We start from the raw sequence: 25,609 nt of genomic DNA, 5'->3' as shown, positions 1-25,609 counted from the left end.
CCTGTACATGCCTGTCAAAATAAGTGTCTAAGCTCTTAATTAAGCTGTTTGTTTCGTTTCTGCACATTTTAAACCTGGACCGAATCGCTCAGTGGGCTGGTCTGTTTTTGTATTTGTTTTGTTTATCTTTGTTTTAGTCTGTTTTTGTCTTTTGTGGCTGAATTTGGTTTGACGGTTTTTGTTTGTGTTCATCTGATTTGTTGGGGTCATTTGACAACAACAACAACAACAACAACAACAAAAGTTAATACTGACTTATTGGTACAATGTCAATATTTGTGGTACTGTCGTTTCCACTTACATATGTGACTGGTGTTCGTAGGTCTGTAAATATACGGATGATGCCTCCTAGTGTCCAATGCAAGTAAGTGCATGTCTCTACGGATTAGAGAAACCTGATAGAAGCCGCTTGAAGCCATGGGGGAGGGGCTGATTTTGTCCATTTTAAAAGAATGATAAAGAGGATGACTAAGTTATTTTTAATCAAACAAACCTACCTAACAATCAACATCGCAAACTGAATCGATAGAAAAAGTCTGTTAGTTAGTTAGCAGCTTTTTTAGGTGAATTAGCACACTGCAGTACGGTATTTCCGAAATCGGTAGTTTCACAATATTGAGGCACATTCAGGACTGAAATCTGATGGAGGGGATGAGTTGGCACATTGGATATCCCAGAGATTCCCACAGGAATGAATGGACTTGCCTTTGTGGATATATGTATGTATTTAAGTAATCTAATAGATTAAAAAGAGATTTCAGACAGGTGAGACCAAACAGACAGCCTGAACACAAATAAACAAATCAAAACAATTTATTATAAATTAATTTATTAGAAACTGAAATGACGACAACAGAAATCATCATCTGTTCATTCATAAACATTAATTATTCTAGTTTTCCCTGAATATTTAAAAACATGTAGGAAACCTGTAATAGCACCATAATAAACTGTAATAACAGTATAAAAACATACTAAAACAGTAAAAAAAACTGTAATAAACTGAGGTCTGAGAGAAGACCAGGCTGCAGATCGTTCACCCGGGAAGTGGTCAGGTGTTCAGTTTTCTATCGGCCTGTATCTATAGTTAGTAACCGAATCAGTTAGTGACTCTGAACTTGCTAGCATAGCATTAGCTTTCTGGCTAACAGTTGAGCCGACTGTGGCTGTGTCCTAAACCATGAGAAATACCCAATTTTTAAGTATGAAATGGGATCATACTGGTCTTTCTAAACCCCCCCACAATGCATTACAGCTTTCAGACTGTCCAACGACAGAGCTTGCCAGCCAGCCAACTAGTGGCTTAAGATAAAAGGTCCGTGCTGAAATACATTTTACATGTTGCCAAATAATATTAAAATAACTTCGTAGCTGTATTATTATAGAAAGTGTGCATTTTGTTGTTGATATATATTTACGGACTACGGTCACACTAGCTTGATGCTAGCTCATCGAATGGAGCTCGGACTGGAAGTATGTCACGTGACCTGTGTTGCTAACGCCATACGAACGGTCAGGATAGTATGCATTATGCATATTGTGAGTATGTAGTTTCGAACACAGACTAGATGTGCCACTTGTCGACCCAGTCTATTTACTGGAGTAGTAGTGAACAGCATAACAAAACATTATGGGATGAAAATTATTCTTTCTGGGAATAAGTCAGATGGTACCATGGATACAAAAATAGTAATGATTATTTTCTTTGGCATATGGGTAAGGCAGGGTAACAGTTGGCCAGGTGTTCATTATCAGGAATCCATTAAAGGCATGCACTGCTTCCTTACATGAACCTGCTTCGAACCTGTAATAAATACAACTTTAAAAATATATATCTCAACGCTTTGGAAGGCAGTTTGTCTTCCAGTTAAACCCATTTAAACCAATAGGTGTAGTTTCCAGTTAAACCAGCACTAAAGATGTAGTTTCCAGTTAAACCAGTACTAAAGATGTAGTTCCCAGTTAAACCAGTACTAAAGTCGTAGTTTCCAATTAAACCAGTACAACAGGTGTAGTTTTCAATTAAAGCAGTACTAAAAATGTAGTTCCCAGTTAAACCAGTACTAAAGCTGTAGTTTCCAATTAAACCAGTACAACAGGTGTAGTTTTCAATTAAAGCAGTACTAAAAATGTAGTTCCCAGTTAAACCAGTACTAAAGTCGTAGTTTCCAATTAAACCAGTACAACAGGTGTAGTTTTCAATTAAAGCAGTACTAAAAATGTAGTTCCCAGTTAAACCAGTACTAAAGCTGTAGTTTCTAGTTAAACCCGTACGATGAACCCGTTAGAGGAATTTCCCAGTTAAACCAATAGATGTAGTTCCCAGTTAAACCAGTACTGCAGGTGTAGTTCCCAGTCAAACCAGTGCTCTGAAGATGAAGGAAGAAGCGGCTCCTAACGCCAAACCCAGGGACAGGAAGAACGCCATGATGCTTCCGGCGGTTTCTGCTTCATGAGGAAGAACGTTCCTGGAGAAAAAGAAAAAAATCAACTCTTAGTTTTTATTAATCATTAGATTATATATTATATATATATTATATAGTTCAAAGTTTAAGATTTGATATTAATGACCCGCTGCTCTCCTCTGATGAAGCTCTGTGTAGTTCAAATACTGAGTGTTTATCTTTACAGGTTGTGTGTTGTCTGGTGTTGACAGGATTTTGTCAAGTGTTTTCAGGTGTTGTCAGGTGTTGACAGGTGTTGGCAGGTATTGGAAGGTGTTGGAAGGTGTTGACATGTATTGGAAGGTATTGGAAGGTATTGGAAGGTGTTGGCAGGTATTGGAAGGTGTTGACAGGTGTTGACAGGTGTTGACAGGTGTTGGAAGGTGTTGGCAGGTATTGGAAGGTGTTGACAGGTGTTGACAGGTGTTGGCAGGTATTGGAAGGTGTTGGAAGGTGTTGACATGTATTGGAAGGTGTTGACAGGTGTTGACAGGTGTTGGCAGGTGTTGGAAGGTGTTGGCAAGTATTGGAAGGTGCTGACAGGTGTTGACAGGTATTGGAAGGTATTGGAAGGTGTTGGAAGGTGTTGACATGTATTGGAAGGTGTTGACAGGTGTTGACAGGTGCTGACAGGTGTTGGCAGGTATTGGAAGATGTTGACAGGTGTTGACATGTGTCATTCAGTGTTGTCAGGTGTTGGCAGGTATTGGAAGGTGTTGACATGTGTCATTTAGTGTTTTCAGGTGTTGTCAGGTGTTGGCATGTATTGGAAGGTGTTGACAGGTGTTGACAGGTATTAGAAGGTATTAGAAGGTGTTGGAAGGTGTTGGCAGGTATTGGAAGGTGTTGACAGGTGTTGACAGGTGTTGACAGGTGTTGGCAGGTATTGGAAGGTATTGGAAGGTGTTGACAGGTGTTGACAGGTGTTGGCAGGTATTGGAAGGTGTTGGAAGGTGTTGGCAAGTATTGGAAGGTGCTGACAGGTGTTGACAGGTATTGGCAGGTATTGGAAGGTGTTGGAAGGTGTTGGAAGGTGTTGACATGTATTGGAAGGTGTTGACAGGTGTTGACAGGTGTTGACAGGTGTTGGCAGGTATTGGAAGGTGTTGACAGGTGTTGACATGTGTCATTCAGTGTTGTCAGGTGTTGTCAGGTGTTGGCAGGTGTTGGCAGGTATTGGAAGCTGTTGACATGCGTCATTCAGTGTTTTCAGGTGTTGTCAGGTGTTGACAGGTGTTGGCAGGTATTGGAAGGTGTTGGAAGGTGTTGGCAGGTGTTGTCAGGTGTTGGCAGGTATTGGAAGGTGTTAGAAGGTGTTGACATGTATTGGAAGGTGTTGACATGTATTGGAAGGTATTGGCAGGTATTGGAAGGTGTTGACATGTGTCATTCAGTGTTGTCAGGTGTTGACAGGTGTCATTCAGTGTTGTCAGGTGTTGGCAGGTATTGGAAGGTGTTGGAAGGTGTTGACATGTATTGGAAGGTGTTGACAGGTGTTGGCAGGTATTAGAAGGTGTTGACAGGTGTCATTCAGTGTTGTCAGGTGTTTAAACATGCTTTTAATTGTTTTTTTAGGTGTTGATGTCGTGGAGCGCGGGCTCTGACAAAGACTATGGCTTGTGAATCGACATCTAGGTGTTACCAGGTGTTTTCAGGTGTTTACACATGTTTCGGTTGTTTGTCAGTGTTGTCAGGTGTCTGGACATATTTTAGGTCTTGAAAGGTGTTTTTCAGGTGTGTTTGATGTCAGGTGCGTACTTTGGCCCGTAGCACATGCACAGGCTGGCCAGGTAACCATTGCTGAAGGCAAAGAGGACCATGAAGACGATGAACCAGGCGTCATGATGAAAGAAGACGGGCAGGTTAAGACGAGGCTGAACGTTACACAACATGAAGAGAGGGACGAACACGAGACGACACACGATGGACGCCGGGAGTAACACGCTGTCCTTTTGCGGCTGAAACACACAAAGGATAATACAGCCATCAAATCAAAGATTAATGTGTGGAGACAGACAGGTGTAGACAGACAGGTGAAGGCAGACAGGTGAACACAGACAGGTGTAGACAGACAGGTGAACACAGACAGGTATAGACAGACAGGTGAACACAGACAGGTGAACACAGACAGATATAGACAGACAGGTGAACACAGACAGGTGAACACAGACAGATGAACACAGACAGGTGAACACAGACAGGTGAACCCAGACAGGTGTAGACAGACAGGTGTAGACAGACAGGTGAACACAGACAGGTATAGACAGACAGGTGAACACAGACAGATGAACACAGAAAGGTATAGACAGACAGGTGAACACAGACAGGTGTAGACAGACAGATATAGACAGACAGGTGAACACAGACAGATATAGACAGACAGGTGTAGACAGACAGGTGAACACAGACTGGTGAACACAGACAGGTATAGACAGACAGGTGTAGACAGACAGGTATAGACAGACAGGTGAACACAGACAGGTGAACACAGACAGGTATAGACAGACAGGTGAACACAGACAGATGAACACAGACAGGTATAGACAGACAGGTGAACACAGACAGATGAACCCAGACAGGTGTAGACAGACAGGTGAACACAGACAGGTGAACATAGACAGATATAGACAGACAGGTGAACACAGACAGGTGTAGACAGACAGGTGAACACAGACAGATATAGACAGACAGGTGAACACAGACAGGTGAACCCAGACAGGTGTAGACAGACAGGTGTAGACAGACAGGTGAACACAGACAGATGAACACAGACAGGTATAGACAGACAGGTGAACACAGACAGGTGTAGACAGACAGATATAGACAGACAGGTGAACACAGACAGGTGAACACAGACAGGTGTAGACAGACAGGTGTAGACAGACAGGTATAGACAGACAGGTGAACACAGACAGGTGTAGACACAGATATAGACAGACAGGTGAACACAGATATAAACAGACAGGTGTAGACAGACAGGTACAGACAGACAGGTGAACACAGACAGGTGTAGACAGACAGGTGAACACAGACAGGTGTAGACAGACAGGTGTAGACAGACAGGTGAACACAGACAGGTGAACACAGACAGGTGTAGACAGACAGGTGAACACAGACAGGTGAACACAGACAGGTGTAGACAGACAGGTGAACACAGACAGGTGAACACAGACAGATATAGACAGACAGGTGAACACAGACAGGTTTAGACAGACAGGTGAACACAGACAGGTGTAGACATACAGATATAGACCGATAGGTGAACACAGACAGGTATAGACAGACAGGTGAACACAGACAAGTGAACACAGACAGGTGTAGACAGACAGGTGAACACAGACATGTATAGACAGACAGGTGTAGACAGACAGGTGAACACAGACAGGTGTAGACAGAATGGTGAACACAGACAGGTGAACACAGACAGGTGTAGACAAACAGGTGAACACAGACAGGTGAACACAGACAGGTATAGACAGACAGGTGAACACAAACAGGTGTAGACAGACAGGTGAACACAGACAGGTGTAGACAGAAAGGTGAACACAGACAGGTGAACACAGACAGGTGTAGACAGACAGGTGAACACAGACTGGTGAACACAGACAGGTATAGACAGACAGGTGTAGACAGACAGGTATAGACAGACAGGTGAACACAGACAGGTGAACACAGACAGGTATAGACAGACAGGTGAACACAGACAGATGAACACAGACAGGTATAGACAGACAGGTGAACACAGACAGATGAACCCAGACAGGTGTAGACAGACAGGTGAACACAGACAGGTGAACATAGACAGATATAGACAGACAGGTGAACACAGACAGGTGTAGACAGACAGGTGAACACAGACAGATATAGACAGACAGGTGAACACAGACAGGTGAACACAGACAGGTGAACCCAGACAGGTGTAGACAGACAGGTGTAGACAGACAGGTGAACACAGACAGATGAACACAGACAGGTATAGACAGACAGGTGAACACAGACAGGTGTAGACAGACAGATATAGACAGACAGGTGAACACAGACAGGTGAACACAGACAGGTGTAGACAGACAGGTGTAGACAGACAGGTATAGACAGACAGGTGAACACAGACAGGTGTAGACACAGATATAGACAGACAGGTGAACACAGATATAGACAGACAGGTGTAGACAGACAGGTACAGACAGACAGGTGAACACAGACAGGTGTAGACAGACAGGTGAACACAGACAGGTGTAGACAGACAGGTGTAGACAGACAGGTGAACACAGACAGGTGAACACAGACAGGTGTAGACAGACAGGTGAACACAGACAGGTGAACACAGACAGGTGTAGACAGACAGGTGAACACAGACAGGTGAACACAGACAGATATAGACAGACAGGTGAACACAGACAGGTTTAGACAGACAGGTGAACACAGACAGGTGTAGACATACAGATATAGACCGATAGGTGAACACAGACAGGTATAGACAGACAGGTGAACACAGACAAGTGAACACAGACAGGTGTAGACAGACAGGTGAACACAGACATGTATAGACAGACAGGTGTAGACAGACAGGTGAACACAGACAGGTGTAGACAGAATGGTGAACACAGACAGGTGAACACAGACAGGTGTAGACAAACAGGTGAACACAGACAGGTGAACACAGACAGGTATAGACAGACAGGTGAACACAGACAGGTGTAGACACAGATATAGACAGACAGGTGAACACAGACAGGTGTAGACAGACAGGTACAGACAGACAGGTGAACACAGACAGGTGTAGACAGACAGGTGAACACAGACAGGTGAACACAGACAGGTATAGACACAGCTATAGACAGACAGGTGAACACAGACAGGTGTAGACAGACAGGTGAACACAGACAGATATAGACAGACAGGTGAACACAAACAGGTGAACACAGACAGGTGAACCCAGACAGGTGTAGACAGACAGGTGTAGACAGACAGGTGAACACAGACAGATGAACACAGACAGGTATAGACAGACAGGTGAACACAGACAGGTGTAGACAGACAGATATAGACAGACAGGTGAACACAGACAGGTGTAGACAGACAGGTGAACACAGACAGATATAGACAGACAGGTGAACACAGACAGGTATAGACAGACAGGTGAACACAGACAGGTGTAGACAGACAGGTGTAGACAGACAGGTGAACACAGACAGGTGTAGACAGACAGGTATAGACAGACAGGTGAACACAGACAGGTGTAGACACAGATATAGACAGACAGGTAAACACAGATATAGACAGACAGGTGTAGACAGACAGGTACAGACAGACAGGTGTAGACAGACAGGTACAGACAGACAGGTGAACACAGACAGGTGTAGACAGACAGGTGAACACAGACAGGTGTAGACAGACAGGTGAACACAGACAGGTGAACACAGACAGGTATAGACAAACAGGTGAACACAGACAGGTGTAGACAGACAGGTGAACACAGACAGGTATAGACAGACAGGTGAACACAGACAGGTGTAGACACAGATATAGACAGACAGGTGAACACAGATATAGACAGACAGGTGTAGACAGACAGGTACAGACATACAGGTGAACACAGACAGGTGTAGACAGACATGTGAACACAGACAGGTGTAGACAGACAGGTGAACACAGACAGGTGAACACAGACAGGTGTAGACAGACAGGTGAACACAGACAGGTAAACACTGACAGGTGTAGACAGACAGGTGTAGACAGACAGGTGAACACAGACAGATGAACACAGACAGGTATAGACAGACAGGTGAACACAGACAGGTGTAGACAGACAGATATAGACAGACAGGTGAACACAGACAGATATAGACAGACAGGTGAACACAGACAGGTGTAGACAGACAGGTGAACACAGACAGATATAGACAGACAGGTGAACACAGACAGGTGAACACAGACAGGTGAACCCAGACAGGTGTAGACAGACAGGTGAACACAGACAGGTATAGACAGACAGGTGTAGACAGACAGGTGAACACAGACAGGTGTAGACAGACAGGTGAACACAGACAGGTGTAGACAGAAAGGTGAACACAGACAGGTGAACACAGACAGGTGTAGACAAACAGGTGAACACAGACAGGTGAACACAGACAGGTGTAGACAGACAGGTGGACACAGACTGGTGAACACAGATAGGTATAGACAGACAGGTGTAGACAGACAGGTATAGACAGACAGGTGAACACAGACAGGTGAACACAGACAGGTATAGACAGACAGGTGAACACAGACAGATGAACACAGACAGGTATAGACAGACAGGTGAACACAGACAGATGAACCCAGACAGGTGTAGACAGACAGGTGAACACAGACAGGTGAACATAGACAGATATAGACAGACAGGTGAACACAGACAGGTGTAGACAGACAGGTGAACACAGACAGATATAGACAGACAGGTGAACACAGACAGGTGAACACAGACAGGTGAACCCAGACAGGTGTAGACAGACAGGTGTAGACAGACAGGTGAACACAGACAGATGAACACAGACAGGTATAGACAGACAGGTGAACACAGACAGGTGTAGACAGACAGATATAGACAGACAGGTGAACACAGACAGGTGAACACAGACAGGTGTAGACAGACAGGTGTAGACAGACAGGTATAGACAGACAGGTGAACACAGACAGGTGTAGACACAGATATAGACAGACAGGTGAACACAGATATAGACAGACAGGTGTAGACAGACAGGTACAGACAGACAGGTGAACACAGACAGGTGTAGACAGACAGGTGAACACAGACAGGTGTAGACAGACAGGTGTAGACAGACAGGTGAACACAGACAGGTGAACACAGACAGGTGTAGACAGACAGGTGAACACAGACAGGTGAACACAGACAGGTGTAGACAGACAGGTGAACACAGACAGGTGAACACAGACAGATATAGACAGACAGGTGAACACAGACAGGTTTAGACAGACAGGTGAACACAGACAGGTGTAGACATACAGATATAGACCGATAGGTGAACACAGACAGGTATAGACAGACAGGTGAACACAGACAAGTGAACACAGACAGGTGTAGACAGACAGGTGAACACAGACATGTATAGACAGACAGGTGTAGACAGACAGGTGAACACAGACAGGTGTAGACAGAATGGTGAACACAGACAGGTGAACACAGACAGGTGTAGACAAACAGGTGAACACAGACAGGTGAACACAGACAGGTATAGACAGACAGGTGAACACAGACAGGTGTAGACACAGATATAGACAGACAGGTGAACACAGACAGGTGTAGACAGACAGGTACAGACAGACAGGTGAACACAGACAGGTGTAGACAGACAGGTGAACACAGACAGGTGTAGACAGACAGGTGAACACAGACAGGTGAACACAGACAGGTATAGACACAGCTATAGACAGACAGGTGAACACAGACAGGTGTAGACAGACAGGTGAACACAGACAGATATAGACAGACAGGTGAACACAAACAGGTGAACACAGACAGGTGAACCCAGACAGGTGTAGACAGACAGGTGTAGACAGACAGGTGAACACAGACAGATGAACACAGACAGGTATAGACAGACAGGTGAACACAGACAGGTGTAGACAGACAGATATAGACAGACAGGTGAACACAGACAGGTGTAGACAGACAGGTGAACACAGACAGATATAGACAGACAGGTGAACACAGACAGGTATAGACAGACAGGTGAACACAGACAGGTGTAGACAGACAGGTGTAGACAGACAGGTGAACACAGACAGGTGTAGACAGACAGGTATAGACAGACAGGTGAACACAGACAGGTGTAGACACAGATATAGACAGACAGGTAAACACAGATATAGACAGACAGGTGTAGACAGACAGGTACAGACAGACAGGTGTAGACAGACAGGTACAGACAGACAGGTGAACACAGACAGGTGTAGACAGACAGGTGAACACAGACAGGTGTAGACAGACAGGTGAACACAGACAGGTGAACACAGACAGGTATAGACAAACAGGTGAACACAGACAGGTGTAGACAGACAGGTGAACACAGACAGGTATAGACAGACAGGTGAACACAGACAGGTGTAGACACAGATATAGACAGACAGGTGAACACAGATATAGACAGACAGGTGTAGACAGACAGGTACAGACATACAGGTGAACACAGACAGGTGTAGACAGACATGTGAACACAGACAGGTGTAGACAGACAGGTGAACACAGACAGGTGAACACAGACAGGTGTAGACAGACAGGTGAACACAGACAGGTAAACACTGACAGGTGTAGACAGACAGGTGTAGACAGACAGGTGAACACAGACAGATGAACACAGACAGGTATAGACAGACAGGTGAACACAGACAGGTGTAGACAGACAGATATAGACAGACAGGTGAACACAGACAGATATAGACAGACAGGTGAACACAGACAGGTGTAGACAGACAGGTGAACACAGACAGATATAGACAGACAGGTGAACACAGACAGGTGAACACAGACAGGTGAACCCAGACAGGTGTAGACAGACAGGTGAACACAGACAGGTATAGACAGACAGGTGTAGACAGACAGGTGAACACAGACAGGTGTAGACAGACAGGTGAACACAGACAGGTGTAGACAGAAAGGTGAACACAGACAGGTGAACACAGACAGGTGTAGACAAACAGGTGAACACAGACAGGTGAACACAGACAGGTGTAGACAGACAGGTGGACACAGACTGGTGAACACAGATAGGTATAGACAGACAGGTGTAGACAGACAGGTATAGACAGACAGGTGAACACAGACAGGTGAACACAGACAGGTATAGACAGACAGGTGAACACAGACAGGTGTAGACACAGATATAGACAGACAGGTGAACACAGACAGGTGTAGACAGACAGGTACAGACAGACAGGTGAACACAGACAGGTGTAGACAGACAGGTGAACACAGACAGGTGTAGACAGACAGGTGAACACAGACAGGTGAACACAGACAGGTATAGACACAGCTATAGACAGACAGGTGAACACAGACAGGTGTAGACAGACAGGTGAACACAGACAGATATAGACAGACAGGTGAACACAAACAGGTGAACACAGACAGGTGAACCCAGACAGGTGTAGACAGACAGGTGTAGACAGACAGGTGAACACAGACAGATGAACACAGACAGGTATAGACAGACAGGTGAACACAGACAGGTGTAGACAGACAGATATAGACAGACAGGTGAACACAGACAGGTGTAGACAGACAGGTGAACACAGACAGATATAGACAGACAGGTGAACACAGACAGGTATAGACAGACAGGTGAACACAGACAGGTGTAGACAGACAGGTGTAGACAGACAGGTGAACACAGACAGGTGTAGACAGACAGGTATAGACAGACAGGTGAACACAGACAGGTGTAGACACAGATATAGACAGACAGGTGAACACAGATATAGACAGACAGGTGTAGACAGACAGGTACAGACAGACAGGTGTAGACAGACAGGTACAGACAGACAGGTGAACACAGACAGGTGTAGACAGACAGGTGAACACAGACAGGTGTAGACAGACAGGTGAACACAGACAGGTGAACACAGACAGGTATAGACAAACAGGTGAACACAGACAGGTGTAGACAGACAGGTGAACACAGACAGGTATAGACAGACAGGTATAGACAGACAGGTGAACACAGACAGGTGTAGACACAGATATAGACAGACAGGTGTACACAGATATAGACAGACAGGTGTAGACAGACAGGTACAGACATACAGGTGAACACAGACAGGTGTAGACAGACATGTGAACACAGACAGGTGTAGACAGACAGGTGAACACAGACAGGTGAACACAGACAGGTGTAGACAGACAGGTGAACACAGACAGTTAAACACAGACAGGTGTAGACAGACAGGTGTAGACAGACAGGTGAACACAGACAGATGAACACAGACAGGTATAGACAGACAGGTGAACACAGACAGGTGTAGACAGACAGATATAGACAGACAGGTGAACACAGACAGATATAGACAGACAGGTGAACACAGACAGGTGTAGACAGACAGGTGAACACAGACAGATATAGACAGACAGGTGAACACAGACAGGTGAACACAGACAGGTGAACCCAGACAGGTGTAGACAGACAGGTGAACACAGACAGGTATAGACAGACAGTTGTAGACAGACAGGTGAACACAGACAGGTGTAGACAGACAGGTGAACACAGACAGGTGTAGACAGAAAGGTGAACACAGACAGGTGAACACAGACAGGTGTAGACAAACAGGTGAACACAGACAGGTGAACACAGACAGGTGTAGACAGACAGGTGGACACAGACTGGTGAACACAGACAGGTATAGACAGACAGGTGTAGACAGACAGGTATAGACAGACAGGTGAACACAGACAGGTGAACACAGACAGGTATAGACAGACAGGTGAACACAGACAGGTGAACACAGACAGATATAGACAGACAGGTGAACACAGACAGGTTTAGACAGACAGGTGAACACAGACAGGTGTAGACATACAGATATAGACCGATAGGTGAACACAGACAGGTATAGACAGACAGGTGAACACAGACAGGTGTAGACAGACAGGTGAACACAGACATGTATAGACAGACAGGTGTAGACAGACAGGTGAACACAGACAGGTGTAGACAGAATGGTGAACACAGACAGGTGAACACAGACAGGTGTAGACAAACAGGTGAACACAGACAGGTGAACACAGACAGGTATAGACAGACAGGTGAACACAGACAGGTGTAGACACAGATATAGACAGACAGGTGAACACAGACAGGTGTAGACAGACAGGTACAGACAGGTGAACACAGACAGGTGTAGACAGACAGGTGAACACAGACAGGTGAACACAGACAGGTATAGACACAGCTATAGACAGACAGGTGAACACAGACAGGTGTAGACAGACAGGTCAACACAGACAGATATAGACAGACAGGTGAACACAGACAGGTGAACACAGACAGGTGAACCCAGACAGGTGTAGACAGACAGGTGTAGACAGACAGGTGAACACAGACAGATGAACACAGACAGGTATAGACAGACAGGTGAACACAGACAGGTGTAGACAGACAGATATAGACAGACAGGTGAACACAGACAGGTGTAGACAGACAGGTGAACACAGACAGATATAGACAGACAGGTGAACACAGACAGGTATAGACAGACAGGTGAACACAGACAGGTGTAGACAGACAGGTGTAGACAGACAGGTGAACACAGACAGGTGTAGACAGACAGGTATAGACAGACAGGTGAACACAGACAGGTGTAGACACAGATATAGACAGACAGGTGAACACAGATATAGACAGACAGGTGTAGACAGACAGGTACAGACAGACAGGTGTAGACAGACAGGTACAGACAGACAGGTGAACACAGACAGGTGTAGACAGACAGGTGAACACAGACAGGTGAACACAGACAGGTATAGACAAACAGGTGAACACAGACAGGTGTAGACAGACAGGTGTAGACAGACAGGTGAACACAGACAGGTATAGACAGACAGGTATAGACAGACAGGTGAACACAGACAGGTGTAGACACAGATATAGACAGACAGGTGAACACAGATATAGACAGACAGGTGTAGACAGACAGGTACAGACAGACAGGTGAACACAGACAGGTGTAGACAGACATGTGAACACAGACAGGTGTAGACAGACAGGTGTAGACAGACAGGTGAACACAGACAGGTGTAGACAGACAGGTGTAGACAGACAGGTGAACACAGACAGATGAACACAGACAGGTATAGACAGACAGGTGAACACAGACAGGTGTAGACAGACAGATATAGACAGACAGGTGAACACAGACAGGTGAACACAGACAGATATAGACAGACAGGTGAACACAGACAGGTATAGACAGACAGGTGAACACAGACAGGTGTAGACAGACAGGTGTAGACAGACAGGTGAACCCAGACAGGTGTAGACAGACAGGTATAGACAGACAGGTGAACACAGACAGGTACAGACAGACAGGTGAACACAGACAGGTGTAGACAGACAGGTGAACACAGATATAGACAGACAGGTGTAGACAGACAGGTACAGACAGACAGGTGTAGACAGACAGGTACAGACAGACAGGTGAACACAGACAGGTGTAGACAGACAGGTGAACACAGACAGGTGTAGACAGACAGGTGAACACAGACAGGTGAACACAGACAGGTATAGACAAACAGGTGAACACAGACAGGTGTAGACAGACAGGTGTAGACAGACAGGTGAATACAGACAGGTATAGACAGACAGGTGAACACAGACAGGTGTAGACACAGATATAGACAGACAGGTGAACACAGACAGGTGTAGACACAGATATAGACAGACAGGTGAACACAGACAGGTATAGACAAACAGGTGAACACAGACAGGTATAGACAGACAGGTGTAGACAGACAGGTGAACACAGACAGGTATAGACAGACAGGTATAGACAGACAGGTGAACACAGACAGGTATAGACAGACAGGTATAGACAGACAGGTGAACACAGACAGGTGTAGACACAGATATAGACAGACAGGTGAACACAGATATAGACAGACAGGTGTAGACAGACAGGTACAGACAGACAGGTGAACACAGACAGGTGTAGACAGACATGTGAACACAGACAGGTGTAGACAGTCAGGTGTAGACAGACAGGTGAACACAGACAGGTGAACACAGACAGGTGTAGACAGACAGGTGAACACAGACAGGTGAACACAGACAGGTAAACACAGACAGGTGTAGACAGACAGGTGTAGACAGACAGGTGAACACAGACAGGTGAACACAGACAGATATAGACAGACAGGTGTACACAGACAGGTGTAGACATACAGATATAGACCGATAGGTGAACACAGACAGGTATAGACAGACAGGTGAACACAGACAGGTGAACACAGACAGGTGTAGACAGACAGGTGAACACAGACAGGTATAGACAGACAGGTGTAGACAGACAGGTGAACACAGACAGGTCTAGACAGAAAGGTGAACACAGACAGGTGAATACAGACAGGTATAGACAGACAGGTGAACACAGACAGGTGAACACAGACAGGTATAGACAGACAGGTGAACACAGACAGGTGAACACAGACAGGTGTAGACAGACAGGTGAACACAGACAGGTATAGACAGACAGGTATAGACAGACAGGTGAACACAGACAGGTCTAGACAGAAAGGTGAACACAGACAGGTGAATACAGACAGGTATAGACAGACAGGTGAACACAGACAGGTATAGACAGACAGGTGAACACAGACAGGTGTAGACACAGATATAGACAGACAGGTGAACACAGACAGGTGTAGACAGACATGTACAGACAGACAGGTGAACACAGACAGGTGTAGACAGACAGGTGAACACAGACAGGTGTAGACAGACAGGTGAACACAGACAGGTGAACACAGACAGGTATAGACAAACAGGTGAACACAGACAGGTGTAGACAGACAGGTGAACACAGACAGGTGAACACAGACAGGTATAGACAAACAGGTGAACACAGACAGGTGTAGACACAGATATAGACAGACAGGTGAACACAGACAGGTGAACACAGACAGGTGTAGACAGACAGGTACAGACAGACAGGTGAACACAGACAGGTGAACACAGACAGGTATAGACAAACAGGTGAACACAGACAGGTGACTGTAAGGTTGAATTTTATACTTAACTCACCCACATACAAAAAGCTGTTAAGCTCCGCCCAGTCCAATCACACAGGTTAAAGAGCAGGAAGCAGCTGACAGGGATGAAGTATTGATCTGTGAAAGATCCAATCAGCAGGACCAATAATTAAAACAATGAATCAATACAGTGACATCATCACAAACATTATTCATATTTTAAGTAACATTTATAACAGCATTAAGTAATCTATTGATCAATAATCAATCCACCCTCTCTCGTTATGTAACTATGTCAGTCAGCAGTTTAATCATTAATACCTGATATCAGATCATAAACATGAACACACTCACATGTTCTCTTCAAGCAACAACACCTGAAACACCTGAGTGACAGAGGACTGATTAGAGGTTTGACCAGAGGGTCTGCATGGTCACAGGCGGATATTTGACGTTAGTGAGTGCAAATATATGTCATTAAAAACACTTTGCTTCGCCAGAACGTTGGCGGTAAGAGGATTACGTTATGGTCCATAGTGGGAAAATCTGGAGTGTCCTTCATTTCAGGGTAAACCAACAACAATAAAAACAACAACAAGAATAACTACTTATTAAAAAACAAAACAGGAAGAGTTCCTTCAACCTAGGAGGCCTCGCCCTGGCAGCAGAAGCCCGGCTCTCAAGCAGACTGAGCCTTCAGCGAGGTGATCTGGAACTACTACAATCCGACGTCCTCGATGCCCAGCCACCACCATCGGACTGTGTCGTCCATGGGGGTTGCAAAGGGGTGGAAAATTTCCGGTAAATTTCTGGAACTTTCCATGGGAAGTTAAGCTGGGGATATTGGAAATATTCCAAATCTGAAACTTTCCATGGGAATTCATGGGAATTAACTGGAAATTGAGGGTAATATCAATCGAAAAATCATATCCAAGCATAAATATAAACAGTTTTGTTTTCTCATAAACAGACATCCATGCAATGATACGATTAAAAAACATGACATTTGAAGATTTATTTGTAAGTAGAACTTAAATTATTTTATTGAACAATCAATTATTTTATGGAGAACAAAAACATCAATGTTGAGTTAAATATGGGCTAAAATGTGTGGCTTGAATTGTCTTGTGCTCTGGGCTCAAAAGTGTGGTCTAGGGTTCTAGAAATCATCTGTGCATGTGATGGAGGAATGCACAGTGCATGTAGGGGGCGTGGCCTCAATAACCCCGCAGTAAGCAGTGTGCTATGTTCTTGTGATTGAGCATAGATATTCAAGTGTCCTTGCATGAAATCTGTTTGTTTTAGTCAAGATTATGCTAAAATATATTTTCCCCAACTATATTTAAGTTCCCTGTTCAGGGCCAACCTTCAATTTTGTAAATTCCCGGTTTATTCCCATTAATTCCCATAGATTAATGTTAATTCCCATGGAAAGTTTCCAACCCTAGTCGTCCCCACAACAACCACCACCCGACGCCCAGTCTCCACCATTGGACTGTGTCATCCCAACATCCACCGCCGTCCTCATTCATGCACGGCCTGCTACGACCTCCACCTCAGCGGCGAGGAAGTGTGGACAACAGGAACACGAGGAATATAAAGGAGAAATCCTTCCTGCTTATTATCTCATCTCCCTCTATCTAATTTTTCTTAACAGAGAGTAAGGTCTTCTATCTGCTCTTTTGTAAAGCACCTCGAGATAACCCTTGTTATAAATTGGCGCTGTCCAAATAAAGATTGATTGATTAAAATAAAAATGTTCGTTAGCAGTTGTTTGGTGTCGCTTGTTTGTTACTGAATGTTTGATTTTCAAAAAAGAAAAGAAAAAGACACTCAGTTTCAGATGGATCATGTGATGGAAGAAAATGAAACCACCACAGAAGAAGAAAGCTTGTGACACAAACAGGAAGTGATGTGCGGACTCACCCCAGGAGCCTCCCTCAGCTAGCGTGGATTTGGTGTCAGCAGTGATGGCGGGAAACGTTCCTATGGTGACGGTGAACGTGAAACACACGGACAGAGCCAACAACCAGATCTGAGGGTCAAAGGTCAGAAGAGAGGAATAACAGTAACTCAGTTTTGAAAATAAAACAATGATCAATGTGATTGTGTTCTTTAAAGGCTTTATATGTGATTTTTTTGATCCAGCAGATGTCGCCCTTGAGCACCAGCATGAAACCAAAACAACTCGCGCTGCATTGTTGTGTTAGCATGCTAATGCTAGCGATCTTTATTATGCTCGTATCTTCACACTGCATGTAAATTTACCTGAAATGAGTGTGATCTAGAAACACAGTTAAGCAGTGAGTACAGTATGTTATTCTTCTTTTCTCTAGTCCCTCAATTAAACAACTTTTATACACGAGGGGAGGAGTCAGCCGGCCGTCCGGGCGATGTAAACAAAGTGAAGATAGGACTCTGAAAACTCTGAAAACATCACAGACAGTGGGACTCGGGTGTTACACCCATTGTAGACAGTCATGACTCACAGAGTTATTTTCAGACGATATACTTGATTTCTACATTTAAGTGTGAAAAATCGCATATTAAGCCTTTAAGGACTAAAACAAAGATTCATTGAATACTTTAAATATACGACTATAAACACTTTTAAAGACTTAAAACTATAAAACTACAAACCATAAAAACTACAAAAGAAAAAACTATAAACCATAAAAACTACAAACCATAAAAACTATAAACTATAAAAACTATAAACCATAAAAACTATGAACCATAAAAACTTCAAACCATAAAAAACTACAAACTAGACTGAGAAACTACAAACCATAAACACTATAAACTAAAAACCGTAAACCCCACAAAATATAAAATCTACAAACTATTGAACTACAAATTTAACAGAGAGGTGTCCCAGCTGCACTGAAACAAAAAAAGACAAAAGTTGTGAAGAACTTTCAGCTGTTATTAATTTAAATTCGGAACTTTTTAACCGTCGTCTGAATCCCATGGTCTCTGAGGATGTCTCACCTTCTTAAAGATTTTAATCATGGAGACGTCCTGATGTTTGTTTTGGTCGCCTGATTCAGCATGAACCTCTGAAGAAGAACAGGAAGAAAGAAAAAGGAAAGAAGACTTCATGGAGGTGGATATTACTTACTGGACTCGTCAGCTGAGCTGTCTGAGAGTTTGTTAAAGTGAAATGAGACATTCAAAGATGCCGCAGTGTCCTTCTTTTACATCACTGAGAGTACAGGGAGACACTGAGGACGCTTTAATTAATCGCAATAAACTACTTAATGCTGACATCGCTAGATTAAATTATTTTTTAAAAGTTTGTCTTTACCTTTGTTCATGAGATTCACAGAATTGTCTTCATCCTTTTTCTGCTTCCTGTTTCTGTCCTGATAAAACTGGAAAAACTCCTGAAACAAAAAACACAAAAAATACAAAATGAGGTTCATCGGTGACCCATCAGCTGTGTGTGTGTGTGTGTGTGTGTGTTGTAGTCCAGACCACACTAGCCGAGACCAGAGTGCTCCGAGACAGAGACAAGACGAGATATTTAGGTATCGAGACCAAGTCAAGACCAAGACCAAGATGAAGACCATAAATATGACAGAAAATCATCATCCAGTGTGCGGTGGGCGTGTCCCTCACACGCAACACTGGGAAGGTTACGGCCGTAACCGGGTCTACACCAAAAATCTAACTACAAATGCATTTAAGTTATTTGTTCTTTTAAAAAGAGGCATTTTTCCACCCAGTCTGAGGCAGAGTAAAAGTGCTTCAGATTCTGAGATGAGACCTTCAAAAAGTGGACCAAGACAGATTTCATGTACTACAACACCAGTGTGTGTGTCTGTGTGTGTGTGTGTGTGTGTGTGTGTGTGTGTGTGTGTGTGTGTGTGTGTGTGTGTGTGTGTCAGTCACCTGCTTAGGTAGCATGATATAGGAGAGGATGGACAGAAAAATAACGAAACAGGCCGTGATGAAATAACCGAAGGCCGCATCCTGAAGCTCTGAACCACCTAGGAGAGGAGGGAAGGAAAGCGAATATCAATGATGTGTCCTTTGGTCTTTGTCACATTTAACCACATTTACATGAAGCGATGTTATTATTATTTAGATATTGAGTTATTGAATAGTTATTTATCGGACTTGTGATGGCGCAGATCATGGAGAAGGCAGCGAAGGTTCCAGCAAGTCCCTGACCGCTCATGATCGGAGTCGTGTACGACGCCGGCAACAACCCCGCCATCCCGAACAGAGAACCTTGAAGAACCGCCCCGAACGCTGTCAACAAAGAAACAAAGAAACACAAACAAAGAATTTGAAGCACTGCCTAAATGAAGCCATGATCCAGCAAACAAATCAAATAAACATTTAAATAAAAAGATGGTAAACAAAGTATGCAAACAAAAAACAGGCAGAGGCTCACAGTTGATGATGACTATCTTCACCATGGTAACGATGAAGAAGGGCAGCGGCTCCAGAGGAACTTTGACCAGGACAGCGGTGACGATGAAGACGGACATGATGATGAACAGACTGCCCATCACCCGCAGACGCTGGGAGACGCTGACAGAGGAAGAGGAGGGTCAGGTGAGAGTAGGAGGAGGGTCAAAGGAAGAAGAGGAGGAAGAGGAGAGTCAAAGGAAGAGGAAGAGGGGAGTAGGAGGAGGGTCAGAGGAAGAGGAAGAGGGGAGTAGGAGGAGGGTCAGAGAAAGAGGAAGAGGGGATTAGGAGGAGGGTCAGAGGAAGAGGAAGAGGGGAGTAGGAGGAGGGTCAGAGGAAGAGGAAGAGGGGAGTAGGAGGAGGGTCAGAGAAAGAGGAAGAGGGGATTAGGAGGAGGGTCAGAGAAAGAGGGGATTAGGAGGAGGGTCAGAGGAAGAGGAAGAGGAAGAGGAAGAGGGGAGTAGGAGGAGGGTCAGAGGAAGATGAGGGACAGAAGGAGGAAGAGGCAGGTCAGAATAAGAGTACCACTAGTCTAACTACCCAACCATTTCCAGGATCTCCTTGAAGTCCTGGAATGACCTAGAGCTTCCTGAAATATGTGCTTTATAAAAACCATGAAGAAGAAGAATGTCATGTTGGAGGACTTTTCCTGGTTGGTGTGTGGAGTACTCACAGTGAGTGAAGGAAAGAGTTGAGGCAGGTGAAGATAAGCAGTGGCAACATGGCGCACATTGTCATCACATTGTTGAATTTAGCCTCCAGGAAGCCTCGAGGTTCATCTGCTGCAGTCTGATTGGCTATAGAATCAACCAATGAGGAGTCCTTCAGGCGGCTAGTGAAGTACTGAGACACAAAAACACACAAACATGTTACTTTCAGTCTGTGTGAGTGGCACTCAGTTCTGTCTGACTCAAAGCTCATTGGTTCCTGCTGACGACGTAAACATGACAACGTTTGTACTATGGGAGGTAGAGTCTTCAGTCATCAGGCCTTCTCGTGGTACCTACAGTCTCTAAATGTACTATGGGAGGTAGAGCCTTCAGTTATCAGACCTGCTCGTGGTACAGTCTCTAAATGTACTATGGGAGGTAGAGTCTTCAGTCATCAGGCCTTCTCGTGGTACCTACAGTCTCTAAATGTACTATGGGAGGTAGAGGCTTCAGTTATCAGACCTGCTCGTGGTACAGTCTCTAAATGTACTATGGGAGGTAGAGCCTTCAGTTATCAGACCTGATCGTGGTACAGTCTCTAAATGTACTATGGGAGGTAGAGCCTTCAGTTATCAGACCTGATCGTGGTACAGTCTCTAAATGTACTATGGGAGGTAGAGCCTTCAGTTATCAGACCTGCTCGTGGTACAGTCTCTAAATGTACTATGGGAGGTAGAGCCTTCAGTTATCAGGCCTTCTCGTGGTACCTACAGTCTCTAAATGTACTATGGGAGGTAGAGTCTTCAGTCATCAGGCCTTCTCGTGGTACCTACAGTCTCTAAATGTACTATGGGAGGTAGAGCCTTCAGTCATCAGGCCTTCTCGTGGTACCTACAGTTGATGTGGATTCCCGTTGTTGATATGTTTGATGATGAAGAAATTCGCCGTTGAGACTGACTTGCTTTCAAACAAAATTGTTTATTAACAAGATACAGAATCACTGAACACGTCTGCTCAGGAGAGACAAGAAGCCAATATCGATCTCTCCCGAACATACACTGAGAATGCTATTTATACACAATGTCACAGGGCACATGAGGACATCTGTTTGTTTTTTAGGACAACCCCTCCTACTTCAACAGCAGCAGGGGTCTCTGCAATTATATGTATGTCATAAACTTAAAGGCCAACACAGGTCACAGGTACAATCTCCTGTCTAGATGTCCCTGGGAAACCCTCTGGACATAAGGGTCCATTTGTTCACATTCCACTGCGGGGGATCCTAGCTTTGCTCTAGCATTTCCTGACACTCATAACTCATCCTGCGAACCACACCTCTAAACAAACTTTCCACTGAAGGAAACCCCTTTAATAGACGTGTCCAGTATACACTTAAAGATCACTATAATATCTCTGTCCTAGATATTTAATACACTTCACAGTCTCTAAATGTACTATGGGAGGTAGAGCCTTCAGTCATCAGGCCTTCTCGTGGTACCTACAGTCTCTAAATGTACTATGGGAGGTAGAGCCTTCAGTTATCAGACCTGCTCGTGGTACCTACGGTCTCTAAATGTACTATGGGAGGTAGAGCCTTCAGTTATCAGACCTGCTCGTGGTACCTACGGTCTCTAAATGTACTATGGGAGGTAGAGCCTTCAGTTATCAGGCCTGCTCGTGGTACCTACAGTCTCTAAATGTACTATGGGAGGTAGAGCCTTCAATTATCAGGCCTGCTCGTGGTACAGTCTCTAAATGTACTATGGGAGGTAGAGCCTTCAGTTATCAGGCCTGCTCGTGGTACAGTCTCTAAATGTACTATGGGAGGTAGAGCCTTCAGTTATCAGGCCTGCTCGTGGTACCTACAGTCTCTAAATGTACTATGGGAGGTAGAGCCTTCAGTTATCAGGCCTGCTCGTGGTACAGTCTCTAAATGTACTATGGGAGGTAGAGCCTTCAGTTATCAGGCCTGCACGTGGTACCTACAGTCTCTAAATGTACTATGGGAGGTAGAGTCTTCAGTTATCAGGCCTGCTTGTGGTACAGTCTCTAAATGTACTATGGGAGGTAGAGCCTTCAGTTATCAGGCCTGCTTGTGTTACAGTCTCTAAATGTACTATGGGAGGTAGAGCCTTCAGTTATCAGGCCTGCTCGTGGTACCTACAGTCTCTAAATGTACTATGGGAGCTAGAGCCTTCAGTACCTACAGTCTCTAAATGTAGGGGAGGTAGAGCCTTCAGCACCTACAGTCTCTAAATGTACTATGGGAGGTAGAGCCTTCAGTTATCAGACCTGCTCGTGGTACCTACGGTCTCTAAATGTACTATGGGAGGTAGAGCCTTCAGTTATCAGGCCTGCTCGTGGTACCTACAGTCTCTAAATGTACTATGGGAGGTAGAGCCTTCAATTATCAGGCCTGCTCGTGGTACAGTCTCTAAATGTACTATGGGAGGTAGAGCCTTCAGTTATCAGGCCTGCTCGTGGTACAGTCTCTAAATGTACTATGGGAGGTAGAGCCTTCAGTTATCAGGCCTGCTCGTGGTACCTACAGTCTCTAAATGTACTATGGGAGCTAGAGCTTTCAGTACCTACAGTCTCTAAATGTACTATGGGAGCTAGAGCCTTCAGTACCTACAGTCTCTAAATGTAGGGGAGGTAGAGCCTTCAGCACCTACAGTCTCTAAATGTACTATGGGAGGTAGAGCCTTCAGTTATCAGACCTGCTCGTGGTACCTACAGTCTCTAAATGTACTATGGGAGGTAGAGCCTTCAGTTATCAGGCCTGCTCGTGGTACCTACAGTCTCTAAATGTACTATGGGAGGTAGAGCCTTCAATTATCAGGCCTGCTCGTGGTACAGTCTCTAAATGTACTATGGGAGGTAGAGCCTTCAGTTATCAGGCCTGCTCGTGGTACAGTCTCTAAATGTACTATGGGAGGTAGAGCCTTCAGTTATCAGGCCTGCTCGTGGTACCTACAGTCTCTAAATGTACTATGGGAGCTAGAGCTTTCAGTACCTACAGTCTCTAAATGTATTAAGGAAGGTACAGCCTTGAGTACCCACAGTCTAGTTTTTACCAAATAATTCAAATTATTAATTCAGATATGAATCCATAATCATTAAAAATGTTCATATGATGTAATTTCATACCACAGTGGCGGTCATGAAGAAGTTCCAGGGGAGCAGAGTTCCCAATCCGAGCATGAAGAAGATCAGCCAAACGCCGAAACACCTGTAGGAAGATATTTTTTGTTGCGTTTTTATTGTTGTTTGTGCAGTTGTAACTGTAAATCAATCAGTCAATCAACCAATCAATCAGCCTCTTCCTGGGTGTTTAACTTTTGAACTGAAAGTTGAAACTAAAACTTTCAGACACAGAATGTGGATCTATGAAGTCCACACTGTTGATTATTGATTCTTAAAATTAAAACATTTTGGACTTACTTGTCTCTTGGGGAGCCGATGTCCATTTTCTCTGAAGAATTGGAGACTTGGTTCTACTTAAGTTTCCTTTCTTTTCTCCAAATGTTCCCCTTTATCTTCTCCAAATGTTCCTTTACGTTCTCCAAATGTTCTCCAGATATGTTCTCCAGATATGTTCCCTGTCTGTCTCAGTTTTTCTGCTGGGGTTTTAGATGTTCCAGTAGTCAGTTTGTTGAACTCGCCATCACATGGATCTTTTTTGCCTCCTTTCCTTCTTCACTCTCTCGTCTCCTTCGCTCAGTTGTCTGTTTATTTTGCCAGTTTTTCCAGAATTGAATGTGTGTCTCTCTATTCTGATGGCTTCTCGCAGTTGTCCTCTCCAGTTCCTTCCTGTCACGTTTCTTTAAAATCCTGCAACCTTCCACTCGCCTGTCTCTGTTCTTTCTGCAGCTTCAGCAGAATCACTTCTTCTTTCTACCTTTGAGCTCTGGCCTCTGATATCAGTCAGTGCAGTGGACTTTGTGTCTGTGTAAATACGAGATAACAGAACACAACAAACCCACACTTTGGTCACCAGTAGGAATGATTTTAGCTCTTTGAGGGTCAGACAGGAAATTAAATAATGATTATTTATTTATAAGTTCAAGCAGCTTCACTGGTGATGAACGACTTATGGCGCCGAAGCGTTTACTCTTTACAAACTTCAATGTTTTAGGAATTAAATGTCAATCAAAAGAAATAAAAAAAAGGTCAAGGACGGACGAAATATCACTCATAATAAAAATACATTTTATTCATATAGAGCTTTTCAAAACACTTGAAGACACTTTACAGAGTTACACAGAGCAGTTCAAAGCAGGTGTGAAAAGGTGGGTCCTGATCAGGGATTTAAATCTTGACAGGTCGATACAGTGTCTGAGTGTTTGTAGTCA

General features: G+C 44.4%; 1 protein-coding gene and 2 long non-coding RNA genes across 7 annotated transcripts; 2 read left to right on the top strand and 1 right to left on the bottom strand.

Moving 5' to 3' along the window:
- Positions 1–812: 812 nt before the first annotated feature.
- LOC132993312 (equilibrative nucleoside transporter 1-like) lies at positions 813–25,155 on the bottom strand. 4 transcript variants are annotated; one of them, XM_061063109.1, is made up of 14 exons: positions 24,699–25,155; positions 24,405–24,486; positions 21,278–21,447; positions 20,588–20,727; positions 20,308–20,442; positions 20,080–20,177; positions 19,493–19,571; positions 19,177–19,244; positions 18,112–18,220; positions 16,238–16,323; positions 4,203–4,402; positions 2,376–2,468; positions 2,308–2,345; positions 813–2,243 (listed from the first exon to the last, which is right to left on the bottom strand). In XM_061063109.1, exons 1-13 carry the CDS (start codon positions 24,722–24,724, stop codon positions 2,327–2,329), a joined length of 1,305 nt encoding a protein of 434 aa, XP_060919092.1. In that variant the 5' UTR covers positions 24,725–25,155; the 3' UTR covers positions 813–2,243; positions 2,308–2,326. The 4 variants fall into 4 exon arrangements, with proteins under 4 accessions (XP_060919092.1, XP_060919085.1, XP_060919075.1 ...); XM_061063102.1 differs by having other exon boundaries at positions 813–2,345; XM_061063092.1 differs by having other exon boundaries at positions 2,308–2,468; positions 24,699–25,154.
- On the top strand, positions 2,585–3,992 carry LOC132993330 (uncharacterized). Of its 2 annotated transcripts, XR_009676453.1 has the most exons (10): positions 2,585–2,697; positions 2,748–2,787; positions 2,828–2,957; positions 2,998–3,067; positions 3,138–3,237; positions 3,268–3,377; positions 3,468–3,567; positions 3,608–3,697; positions 3,758–3,857; positions 3,928–3,992. It is a non-coding gene; the product is annotated as an uncharacterized LOC132993330 (long non-coding RNA). The 2 variants fall into 2 exon arrangements; XR_009676454.1 differs by lacking the exons at positions 2,585–2,697; positions 2,748–2,787; positions 2,828–2,957; positions 3,138–3,237; positions 3,758–3,857 and having other exon boundaries at positions 2,996–3,019; positions 3,245–3,377; positions 3,608–3,737; positions 3,898–3,963.
- LOC132993323 (uncharacterized) lies at positions 20,324–21,155 on the top strand. The gene is made up of 3 exons (XR_009676451.1): positions 20,324–20,444; positions 20,590–20,757; positions 21,037–21,155. It is a non-coding gene; the product is annotated as an uncharacterized LOC132993323 (long non-coding RNA).
- Positions 25,156–25,609: the final 454 nt, after the last annotated feature.

Source organism: Labrus mixtus, chromosome 2 (genome assembly GCF_963584025.1).
Source record: "Labrus mixtus chromosome 2, fLabMix1.1, whole genome shotgun sequence".
NCBI classification, from domain to species: Eukaryota; Metazoa; Chordata; class Actinopteri; order Labriformes; family Labridae; genus Labrus; species Labrus mixtus.
The sequence above is the reverse complement of the archived record's forward strand: the minus strand, read 5'-3'. Positions and strand labels throughout refer to the sequence as shown.